Here is a 12,984-nt window from a genome sequence, read left to right as displayed (position 1 = left end):
TCATCATCGTCATCGTCATCTCTCTCTCCCGTTCTCTCTCTCGCCCCCCCCCCCACCGCCCCCCTTTCCATCACTTTTCCCCCAACTTAGTATGTTCTAAACGAAGACTACTTTCTTTACACACTCTTAAGTTTACCTGTATTATTACGTTTTAGTTTTGAAAGTCATTTTCCTCTCGATTTTTTATTTTTTATCTTATTTAGTATAACGCTATTTGCTGTCTGTCCTCTTATTTGCTGACTTTTTTTTTATTCTGTTGGTTTAAACAAGATTGTATAAAGGAAATACAGGGTGGCATGTACATGCGATATAAACATTTGTGACCACACAATAAGCTAAACCGATACGGTTGGCCTAGTGGTAAGGCGTCCGCCCCGTGATCGGGAGGTCGTGGGTTCGAACCCCGGCCGGGTCATACCTGAGACTTTAAAATTGGCAATCTAGTGGCTGCTCCGCCTGGCGTCTGGCATTATGGGGTTAGTGCTAGGACTGGTTGGTCCGGTGTCAGAATAATGTGACTGGGTGAGACATGAAGCCTGTGCTGCGATTTCTGTCTTGTGTGTGGCGCACGTTATATGTCAAAGCAGCACCGCCCTGGTATGGCCCTTCGTGGTCGGCTGGGCGTTAAACAAACAAACAAACAAACAATAAGCTAAGCTTATATTGAGTGTGGTTATAAACATGTACATCTAGATAGGAATTATCATTTCACGTTATGTCAAGGTCAGAGAATCGCTTATCCCCTTGTTATAAATGTAAGACAGACAAGATACAATTTTTACAAAAAAAAGAGGAAGAAATACAGCAAAAGAATCAGAGGATGTGACAGAGGACGGGAAGGGAGTTAACTTTATTTTTCAGCAATATCAGGGATATATAAGTCGGTAAGGTGGGTACACAAGCAGGGTTAGGGTTAGGTCTCTCTCTCTCTCTCTCTCTCTCTCTTTCTTTCTCTCTCTCTCTCTCTCTCTCTTTCTTTCTCTCTCTCTCTCTCTCTCTCTCTCTTTCTCTCTCACCCTCTCTCTCTCTTTCTCTCTCTTTCTTTCTCTTTCTTTCTCAATCTGTTTATCTGTTTGTGTCTCTCCCCCTCGGTCTCTCCCTCTTTCCGCTTTTCCTGCTCTCTCTCATCGAGCAGTATACGGTGTAGGGACACCGTTACAAAAAAAAAGACAAAAGAAAACAATCTGTGTCTCTCTGTCCGATAGTATCAAGTTCGATGGCACTTAAACAAACACGCGACGCACGCGTTGGTGGCGAAAGCGGACAATAGAACACTGAAGTTGCATGTCAGGACCATATGCAGACTATCTTGGTGGCCACTATCTTGGGATAAAGTACAAGTTTGTTTGTTAAGTTGTTTTTTTGTTTTTTTTGTTGCTTAACGCCCAGCCGACCACGAAGGGCGGTTGTTTGTTAAGTGGAAGGCTTATACATAACACAAACAGACAAGCAAACAGTACATGTGTCGTTTGATTATCATGGAGGTTATCGCTCTGGGTAAGTTGTTGCATGCACTATAAACTGGAGTGTTCCAATTTTAAACAAATATTTTGTAACCATTGTATGATATACTATTTAATTCTACTGGCAAATGTAGCACACTTTATTGGCACACACAAAATAGTGTTTACCATGTATGCTACTTTTGCAAGTAAAATTACATAAACTTCGCCATAAAAATAAAAAAATGCAACACATTACTCACCCAAATTAAAGCATTAATTCCCTTGTCATTCCGTTCACTTTTTCTATGCTACTACTCGTAGTATGTCCAGTTCATATGTGTAGGTGAAATTAGTCTGAAAGTTTCAAAGCAATCCACCAGGTCATTGCAGACATACAGCGCTTTTCGACATGATACCCCTCATATCTGACCCCAAAACTCCCGTTTTTGATCGGAAATTCGATCGACACCTGCATCAGTAAGAATAGCATAGAGCACACAATACGCAAGCAACCTGAACAAAACAACGTGTTTTGGGTAGATAATTGATTTGGATTTCTTCTCGTATCTTCTTCTTCTTCTTGTTCTTCTGCGTTCGTGGGCTGAAACTCCCACGTACACTCGTGGTTTTTGCACGAGTGGAATTTTACGTGTATGACCGTTTTTTACCCCGCCATTTAGGCAGCCATACGCCGTTTTCGGAGGAAGCATGCTGGGTATTTTCGTGTTTCTATAACCCACCGAACTCTGACATGGATTACATGATCTTTTTCGTGCGCACTTGGTCTTGTGCTTGCGTGTACACACGGGGGTGTTCGGACACCGAGGAGAGTCTGCACACAAAGTTGACTCTGAGAAATAAATCTCTCGCCGAACGTGGGGAGTTCTTCTCGTATCTAAAAGTTGCAAAGTTTTGCCAATGAAAATGTTTTGTCGATATTTATGGAACCTTTCCTTTTTTGTTCGGAGTGGCTCGGGACCCGGTGTAACAGGCCATTTTCACACATAGTCAGTTTTGACCGGGAGGTCATTCTGGGCTAGCTGATTTTGACCGGGAGGTCATTCTGGGCTAGCCAATTTTGACCCCCCCAGTCAGTTTTGACCTCCCCTTCAAACTTCAAGAATAAGTACACTAGGACCTTTTAAAACGAAATGTACAAATATATAAATGCATCTATGCATCTCCACAAGTTTAGGGTCAAAATCAGCTAGCCCAGAATGACCCCCCCACCCCCCACCCTCCCCCCCCCCCCCCCCCGTTCAAACTTCAAGAATAAGTACGTTAGGACCTTTTAAAACGAAATATATGTATATGTGCACAATATTAAAAAGAATTTAATTTTTTTTTGACACCTCCTTTGAAACTTAAAAAATAAGTACACTAGGACCATTTAAAACGAAATGTACAAATCAATAAATGAATCTATGCATCTCCACAAGTTTACGGGGGGGGGGGTCATTCTGGGCTCCCGGTCAAAATCAGCTAGCCCAGAATGACCCCTCCCCCCCCCCCCCCCCCCCCCCGTTCAAAACTGACTAGGCCAGTCAGTTTTGACCTCCCCTTCAAACTTCAAGAATAAGTACGTTAGGACCTTTTAAAACGAAATATATGTATATGTGCACAATATTTGTTGCAAAAATGATCTAAACACATTTTTTTTTAAATAAAAATAAAAAAATAAATAAAAAATTTGACACCTCCTTTAAAACTTCAAAAATAAGTACACTAGGACCTTTCAAAACGAAATGTACAAATAAATAAATGAATCTATGCATCTCCACAAGTTTACGGGGGGGGGGGGGGGGCATTCTGGGCTAGCCCAGAATTACCTCCCGGTCAAAATCAGCTAGCCCAGAATGACCCCCCCCCCCCCCCCCGTTCAAAACTGACTAGGCCAGTCAATTTTGACCTCCCCTTCAAACTTCAAGAATAAGTATTTTACGACCTTTTAAAACAAATTATTTTGTATATGTATACAGTATTTGTTGGAAAAATGATTTTTTTCTTAAATCGAAAAGAAAATCGAAAAAAACTTTTAAAACAAATAAAAAAAAAAAACAAGTTTCGACGCTTCCCTTCAAACTTCAAGAATAAATACACTAGAACCTTTTAAAACGAAATATACGCATATAAGTATGCATCTATGCATCCCCACAAGTTTGGGTGGGGGCAGTCATTCTGGGCTAGCCCAGAATGACCTCCCGGTCAAAATCAGCTAGCACAGAATGACCTCCCTCCCCCCCCCCCCCCCCCCCCCCCCGGTCAACACTGACTAGGCCAGTCAATTATGACCTCCCCTTCAAACTTCAAGAATAAGTACTTTAGGACCTTTTAAAACAAATTGTATGTATATGTGCACAGTACTTGTTGGAAAAATGATTTTTTTTTTAAATAAAAAAAAATCGAAAAGAACTTTCTTTAAAAAAAAAAAATAAAAAAAAAACCAGTTTCGACGCTTCCCTTCAAACTTCAAGAATAAATACACTAGAACCTTTCAAAACGAAATATACGCATATATGTATGCATCTATGCATCCCCAAGTCAGTTTTGACCGGGGGGTCATTCTGGGCTAGCTGATTTTGACCGGGAAAACTTTCTTTAAAAAAAAAATTAAAAAAAATAAAACCAGTTTCGACGCTTCCCTTCAAACTTCAAGAATAAATACACTAGAACCTTTCAAAACGAAATATACGCATATATGTATGCATCTATGCATCCCCAAGTCAGTTTTGACCGGGGGGTCATTCTGGGCTAGCTGATTTTGACCGGGAAAACTTTCTTTAAAAAAAAAAAAAAAAAAAAACCAGTTTCGACGCTTCCCTTCAAACTTCAAGAATAAATACACTAGAACCTTTCAAAACAAAATATACGCATATATGTATGCATCTATGCATCCCCAAGTCAGTTTTGACCGGGGGGTCATTCTGGGCTAGCTGATTGTGACAGCCCCCCCCCCCCCCCCCAAACTTGTGGGGATGCATAGATGCATACATATATGTGTACATTTCGTTTTAAAAGGTCCTAGTGTATTTATTCTTGAAGTTTGAAGGGAAGTGTCGAAACTTTTTATAATTTATTTTTATTTTTTTAAAGTAATTTTTTTTTCTCCCGATTTTGTTAAAAATCATTTTTCCAACATATACTGTGCACATTTACATTTATTTCGTTTTAAAAGGTCCTAAAGTACTTATTCTTGAAGTTTGAAGGGGGGGTCAAAACTAACTGCCCAGGTCAGTTTTGACCGGGGGGGTCATTCTGGGCTAGCTGATTTTGACCGGGAGGTCATTCTGGGCTAGCTCAGAATGACTGCCCCCCCCCCCCAAAAAAAAAACCTTGTGGGGATGCATAGATGCATACATATATGTGTACATTTCGTTTTAAAAGGTCCTAGTGTATTTATTCTTGAAGTTTGAAGGGAAGTGTCGAAACTTTTTTTTTTAATTATTTTTTTTATTAAAGTAAGTTTTTTTCGATTTTTTTGTTTTGATTTAACAAAAAAATCATTTTTCCAACAAATACTGTGCACATATACATATATTTCGTTTTAAAAGGTCCTAAAGTACTTATTCTTGAAGTTTGAAGGGGGGGGTCAAAACTGACTGGCCTAGTCAGTTTTGACCGGGGGGTCATTCTGGGCTAGCTGATTTTGACCGGGAGGACATTCAGGGCTAGCCCAGAATGACTGCCCCCCCAAAGAAAAAAACTTGTGGGGATGCATAGATGCATACATATATGTGTACATGTCAAACTGGGCTACTTCAAAATAGGCTGCTACACCGGTTTGAATGCAAATCAGTGGACGCACAAGTGAATGACTCCACTTTTGGTAGACGAGATAGCGATATCGACGAGAAAGATGATAACGGTATAAATACCTACCCGTGTTTGCGAAATACCGCACGCACCCCGGGTAGAAAAGGGATTAACACAAGGCTTCCTTGTTTTAACGAGCGCTATGAACGCGAACTGAAAAATTAATTTGACAGCTATGTTGATCCTGCGTCTAACCACCGCCCTGTTTCTTCTAACAGCAGGTGAGAGCTCACGTTTACATGTTTTTATGTAGTGCTTTTTATGTCATAATTTTTGCAATCAAAACATGTTTCTAAAATTTGTCTACTGGTTTTATTGATTGAACTTTTAGGGGCTTTTCCACCATCACAAAAATACTTTTTTTGTTGTACTATTTTTATAAACAAACTGCAGGGTGTACAAATAAAAATAAAAAGAGAGAGAAGAAAATTTATCAGATAGGAATAGGGAAAGCTGACCTATTTTTTAATTTTAACAAGGTGCAGAGTGTAAAAAGAAAATTCAAAATAATTGTGAAAGGGTGGTGTTCAAAACCAGCAGAGAAATAAATCTACCAGAAAAGAAAGGAAGAATTCTCAATTTCTTTTCTTGCCTTGGTGAGTCGTTTTCATTCAGGCCTTTATTTTTAATTCGATGCAATTTGCCCTAACCTATGCATAACGTGTTTACATAATGTTCCAACGAAAGGATCGTGTTATCAAAATTGCCGAGTACAGACTCAAGCGTTATGTGTAAACAAATGAAACGCTTCTTTCTGTCTTTTTACATTTAGTCTAGTTTTGACAAAATGTTTTAACATAGAGGGAGAATCGAAACGAGGGTCGTGGTGTATGTGTGTGTGTGTGTGTGTGTGTGTGTGTGTGTGTGTGTGTGTGTGTGTGTGTGTGTGTGTGTGTGTGCGTGCGTCCGTGCGTGTGTGTAGAGCGATTCAGACCAAACTACTGGACCGATCTTTATGAAATTTTACATGAGAGTTCCTGGGATTGATATCCCCGAACGTTTTTTTTCTTTTTTTTGATAAATGTCTTTGATGACGTCATATCCGGCTTTTCGTGAAAGTTGAGGCGGCACTGTCACGCTCTCATTTTTCAACCAAATTGGTTGAAATTTTGGTCAAGTAATCTTCGACGAAGCCGGACTTCGGTATTGCATTTCAGCTTGGTGGCTTAAAAATTAATTAATGACTTTGGTCATTAAAAATCTGAAAATTGTAATTAAAATTATTTTTTATAAAACGATCCAAATTTACATTCATCTTATTCTTCATCATTTTCTGATTCCAAAAACATATAAATATGTTATATTCGGATTACAAACAAGGTCTGAAAATTAAAAATATAAAAATTATTATCAAAATCAAATTTCCAAAATCGATTTTAAAACAATTTCATCTTATTCCGTGTCGGTTCCTGATTCCAAAAACATATAGATATGATATATTTGGATTAAAAACACGCTCAGAAAGTTCAAACGAAGAGAGGTACAGACAAGTCGCGTAAGGCGAAAATACAACATTTAGTCAAGTAGCTGTCGAACTCACAGAATGAAACTGAACGCAATGCAATTTTTCAGCAAGACCGTATACTCGTAGCCGTCAGTCCAGCGCTCATGGCAAAGGCAGTGCAATTGACAAGAAGAGCGGGATAGTAGTTGCGCTGAGAAGGATAGCACGCTTTTCTGTACCTCTCTTCGTTTTAAAGGCACAGTAAGCCTCCTGTAAACCATCACAGAACTCCCCGAGCGTCTACATACAGTACAAGCATACTTCCATTTGAACGCTCACCGAACGGGAACATCCTGGCTGCTTTCTGTCGAGCGTTAGAAATTTTCAAAGAATTTATTTTCGTGGACTTGTAACGCAACAACAATGGCGCCTTTTACGTGTTGGTGCTGGACGGCTGTTGTGAATATTCAATACCGGAAATCACGCCCGGACAGTAAGCTAAGCCTCCCGTAAACCATCACAGATACTGTCAGGCTTTTACACGCAGTACAAACACCCTTCCATTTGAACGCTCACCAAACGGGAACATCCTAGGTGCCATACGTAAAGAGCGAGCAAATTTTAAAGAATTAATTTTGCAGATTGTCAAAAATGAGTTACTTCCCTTCGGGTCTCATTCAGAAAAGCCCGGAAGCAGGGTCACGCAAGGGTCGTAGCAGACGATGGTTTATCAGTACATATCGCCGTTCCTCTCAACAGTCAAAAGCCAAAAGAATTACGAACAACAGCAGCACCTGTCTGGACCTGATTTTAACTCAAACACTGCATTTAGTAAAGAGCGCCGACGTACTGGCACCCATATGCAGTGACCATAGCGTACCATGTGTTATTATTCATAATACCGCAAAGACCCAGCAGCCATTTAAGAGAACTGTATATAATTATGACAGGTTAAACGTACACAATTTTTGCGCAGACTTATCAGATGTAAATTGGAATGAAATTTTCGAAAGCAACTCTATCGACGATTGCGCCGATATCTTTTCAGTTACTCTTATGAACATCGCCAAACAGCATATGCCTGTCCGAACGATAACAGTTAGTCCTAAAGACGCGCCGTGGATAAACGCTGACACTTTGTCGCTCATAAATACACAAAACCGGATTCATGCCAAAACAAAGAGAACAAACTTACCAGAAGATTGGCAATTATTTCGCGAGGTACGAAATTACGTAACCGACAAGAAAAGAGAACGGATTACTGACTATTACAAAGAAATAGATTCGAAAATATGTAACTTAGACAATATAAATAAAAAAGATTGGTGGAAAATTGTAAAACGGTTTATGGACAAGAAAGGAATTGGTTCTGATGAAATACCACCTATTGAGCATAACGGTAACATTTATTATGATACTGAAGGAAAGGCAAACGTCTTTAACGACTTTTTTGTACAGCAGGCCACTCTGGATAATGAAAATGATGACCTGCCGATTGTTCCTTTCCTCGATTGTGAATTGAGTGAGCTAAATTTGTCCGTCGAAGAGGTGATTAACATTATAAAAAGTCTTGATATTAGTAAAGCATGCGGCCCAGACCACGTACATAATAGGCTACTTAAAGCAGCAGTCGGCGTTATTTCACAACCGCTTACAGCGCTGTTTAATCGTTGCCTGAATGAAGGACAATACCCTATCTTATGGAAATATGCACATGTTACTCCGATATTTAAAAAAGGATCCAAAATGTGTTGTTTGAATTATAGACCTATATCATTGTTAAGCTGTGTGGGGAAAGTGTTTGAAAAGTGTGTCCACAACCATATTTTTAATTTTGTGAAGCTGAATAATAATAATAATAATAATAAAGATAGCTTATATAGCGCCGCTTCACAAATTTAACTATGCTCTTAGCGCTGTACATCGAGATATAACAATTTCAATAATATAAATACAAAGATGATATTATAATAATACACATTTACAAATATCACTCACGTGCATACATCCTCGTGCACACCACGCGCATACACACTCCCACTCATTAACAAGTGCTTCCATCCCCCTACCACTGAGATGTTCATATACCCCCCTGGACAAGCTCACACAATAACGCCTGTGCAATCTGGTTTCATACCAGGTGACTCGACTGTAAACCAATTACTCTGCACCTACAATGATTTATGCATAGCTGCTGATAAGGGACTCCCAACACAAGCCATTTTTTTGGATATATCAAAAGCCTTCGACCGTGTGTGGCATAAAGGCCTATTATACAAATTAGAGGCCATTGGCATAAGAGGACGCTTATTATGTTGGATTAGAAGTTATTTAAATGATAGATCACAGAGTGTTGTTGTTAAAGGGCACATGTCGGCCCCACAGACTGTACCAGCTGGAGTTCCCCAGGGATCTGTGCTGGGGCCACTATTGTTTTTGATATATATAAACGATATTGTCTTAAATGTTCAATCCACTGTAAAATTGTTCGCAGATGACACAAGTATGTACCTGTCAATGAACGATTCCCAATTGCGTAAAGACATTTTGAACTCGGATTTACAGGAATTAAGTAGATGGGCCAATGACTGGAAGGTAAAATTTAATAATGGAAAAACTGAACTGTTAAATTTTAAACGACGTGATAGTGATTTTGATTGTTTGACATTTAATGACATTGATGTTCAGGACACTGCCCACCACAAACACTTGGGCGTTGTTTTACAAAATGATTGTAAGTGGAATGTTCATATTAACAGTATGGCAAGTAAAGTAATGTTATTGATTAACTGTTTGAAATTTTACAAGCACAGGTTCAGTAGAAAATCTTTAGAAATTATGTATAAATCTTACGTATTACCACACTTTGATTACGCCGATGTCGTCTGGGACAGTTGTACAGAAGGGTTATCAAACATTTTGGAACAGCTCCACCTCGAGGCCTTAAGGGTAATTGTCGGAGCAGTTAAAGGAACAAGCCACCAAAAATTATATGACGAATCAGGCTTCAGTAGTTTAAAACTAAGACGGGAAAGACATAAATTAATTTTGTATCACAAAATGGTACACGGGAAATGTTCACAGAACGTAGCTGATTTATTGCCTCCTCTTGATTACTGTGTGTGATACATGAAATGTGATATGAATGCTGTTTTTATATGTTATACTCTTACTTTCTCCCAAGCGCAAGACAAATTCTTCTATGAAAATTGAAGCCAATAAAATTTGAGTTGAGTTGAGTTGAGTTGAGTTGTCTCGACTGTAAACCCCTATCATAGACGAAACCCACTTGAACGGGTCGTACCACCACACAGAACTGAACTGTATAACAAGTCATTTGTTCTCAGCACTACCCGAACATGGAATTCTCTACCAGACAATATCAAATCAACAAAATCAATTAGCCAGTTTAAACATTTTCTTGGTCGTTCAGATAGTAAAGTTCCTCCTCAATATTATTATGGTAAGAGAAAAGAAGGAATTATACACTGTAGATTAAGATTAGAAATGAGCGATTTAAATGACGATATGATGAAACGCCATTTAAGTGATAACCCGACTTGTGAGTGCGGATATCGTAATGAAGATGTTGAACATTATTTATTATTTTGTGACAATTACGATGATGTCCGAAGGCTAACAATACACACATTACCGAATGATTATCAAAATGTACAATGTTTATTATTTGGTCTGCCAAACCTACGTCTTACGGAAAACATTGAAATATTCGAAAAGGTACATAGTTTTATAAGGTTAAGTGATAGATTTTGACTTCCCAGTGGTCACCATGTTAATGATCCAGTATCTGATTATTGGTAGGTCATGTTGTTTAACGATTTTACTGAAAGTCAAGCTTGAGTGAATTTTGTTTAAGGTTTTTTTCAGTGTATCACATGACTAACCTCAGCTTAATTAGTTTGGACAACACTTTGGACGAAATTATTGCTGCTGCAGAAACATTTAATTGGCAAGTCTGTGACAGTCATCGTCTCTCTGACCCTCCCCCCCCCCCTCCCCTGTATACCCACCTTACCGACTCATATCTCCCCGATAATTCTTTTGTTATATTTTTTCTTCTTTTTTTTGTAAAAAATGTATCTTGTCTGTTTTACATTTCTAATAAGGGTATGAGCAATTCTCTGACCTTGACATCACGTGAAATAATACTTCCTATCTAGATGTACATATTTATAACCACACTTAATATAAGCTTAGCTTGTTGTGTGGTCACAAATGTCTGTATCGCAACTACATGCCACCCTGTATTTCTTTAATAAAATCTTGTTTAAACCAAAAGCCATCGCTAGAGTTCTTGTGAACCACAGCCGTTTGTTTCGTGCATAAAAACGTGCTATTGTAGATAAGCTCACATCGATTCGCACTCAAATGACTAACTGACGACAACATGGTGAAAAAGGGAAACTAGATCACACGGGTTCACGATGGCTCAGGGGTAAGATAAACCACGCAAAAATAAATTCTTTGAAAATTGTTCGCTCTTTACGGAGGGCACCGAGGATGTTCTCAATCGGTGAGTGTTTAAATGAAAGGGTGTTTGCACTGTGTGTAAAAGCCTGACCGTATCTGTGATGGTTTACGGGAGGCTTACTGTGCCTTTAACTTTCTGAGCGTGTTTTTAATCCAAACATATCATATCAAGATGATAAGAACATTGACCTTGGGTCGTCATTTTTATATTATGTGTGGATATCCCCCCCCCCCCCGCCCTCTCTTTCTCTTTCTCTCTCTCTTTGTTTGTTTTTAGTACTTCTTTGATTGATATTCTGCATTTTTAAAACATATTATCATTAGATTAGTCCCGCTTATGCCATTACCCTCGTTAACAAAGAATTTGTTTTGTCTTGTCTTGTCTTGTCTCTTTTTCCCCTCACCTTCTCTCATCCCCTCCTCCTCCATCTCCCCCCTCTCTCTCTCTCTCTCTCTCTCTCTCTCTCTCTCTCTCTCTCTCTCTCTCTCTCTCTCTCTCTCTCTCTCTCTTCCTCCTCTCTCCCTTTCACCTCTCTCACTCTCTGTGTGTAGGAGTGCTGGCTGCCAACAAAACAGCAGGCGAGAGCTGTACGGCGACCGATACTTGCACATTTCCTGACTCCTACTGTGATGCCGGTCAAACCAAGACTTGCCAATGCAACACTGGTTTCGCCCTCGCAGGGTCAACATGTGGTGAGCAACAGCGTGTTTTCTTTGATTACAAAAAACGAGAGTTGTGTAGCAATTGTTGAACTTTCAACCTCGAAAAGAAACACGTAACGTGTTGCTCTGCGCAAAGATAGAATAAGTTAGGAATATACGTATACTACATTCATTTTACAAAGTACGAAGTTTAGCGCACCCGTCTATTGTCCAAGGACGCTTGACGCGATATGTTTTAATTCCGATAGTGTAAAATTCAAGCTAAAGATATTTTGGTTTTGTCTGTGCTATCTGGAAACGATTTTGTTTGGCATCTGTTACCATCCTGTGTGAAACAAATATGTTTCCATCTCTTCTGCTCTGCAAGGGTTTGGTGGTTTTTTTAAATAATTTTTGAAGAAATTCGCTTCTGACTTTCAATTATGTCTTTCACAAGTTTGAAATAAATTGTGATTATGAAGTTTTCCGAAATTGTTGACTGTGCTACTGGGAAGGATTCTACTGTGCTTGTGTTACCTTTCTGTGAACAATTTTTTTTCCATCTCTTCTATTTCTGCTGGGGATTTTTTGTGTGTGTGTGTGTGTGAAAAAATTCGCTGCTGACTTTATATTGTGTCTTTCACAAACTTGAGATAATGCAGTTCTGCGAACAAATGTTTAAGCAATTCTGTGTTTTGCACGTGCAGCTCGCGTGCACGGACAAGTGTGCGACGCCAGCATGTGCGCGCACCAAGACATGATCTGTAAAGACAACAAGTGTGCCTGCGACACGACCGCCAACGTGAAGGCGGGAAGTGCTAATGACGATACCTGTGGTAAGTATTACTGCTGTGACACGTCGTACAAGACAAAGCCCAGATAAAACCAATCAATACATTGATCAATTAGTCAGACAACGTATCAGTTAATCAAAATCAAAAATTTAGATTGTCTGCCAACGTTCTGTCTGTCTGTCTGTCTGTCTGTGTTTGTATGTGTCTGCATGTATTCGTGTGTGTGTGCACGCGCGTGTGTGAGCGCCGGTGTGTGCGCGCGCGTGTGTGAGCGCCGGTGTGTGCGCGCGCGTGCGTGTGTGTGTGTGTGTGTGTATGTGTGTGTGTGTGTGTGTGTGTGTGTGTGTGTGTGTGT

The 12,984-nt window shown here is 39.5% G+C and overlaps 2 protein-coding genes across 4 annotated transcripts in view; both read left to right on the top strand.

The window, feature by feature from the left end:
- LOC138971551 (cell death abnormality protein 1-like) overlaps nt 1-12,984 on the top strand; it is a 62,510-nt gene that overhangs the window by 39,365 nt on the left and 10,161 nt on the right. The window lies entirely within an intron of this gene.
- LOC138971552 (transmembrane matrix receptor MUP-4-like) overlaps nt 5,090-12,984 on the top strand; it is a 9,027-nt gene continuing 1,132 nt past the window's right edge. Inside the window, exons 1-3 of the mRNA XM_070344305.1 lie at nt 5,090-5,479; nt 11,746-11,886; nt 12,543-12,671. Coding sequence (XP_070200406.1) covers nt 5,434-5,479; nt 11,746-11,886; nt 12,543-12,671 — 316 coding nt within the window. The 5' untranslated portion in view covers nt 5,090-5,433. The remainder of the gene's footprint in view (nt 5,480-11,745; nt 11,887-12,542; nt 12,672-12,984) is intronic.

The sequence above is a fragment of the Littorina saxatilis genome, linkage group LG7, assembly GCF_037325665.1.
Source record: "Littorina saxatilis isolate snail1 linkage group LG7, US_GU_Lsax_2.0, whole genome shotgun sequence".
NCBI classification, from domain to species: Eukaryota; Metazoa; Mollusca; class Gastropoda; order Littorinimorpha; family Littorinidae; genus Littorina; species Littorina saxatilis.
This window is presented reverse-complemented; position numbering and strand designations above follow the sequence as displayed.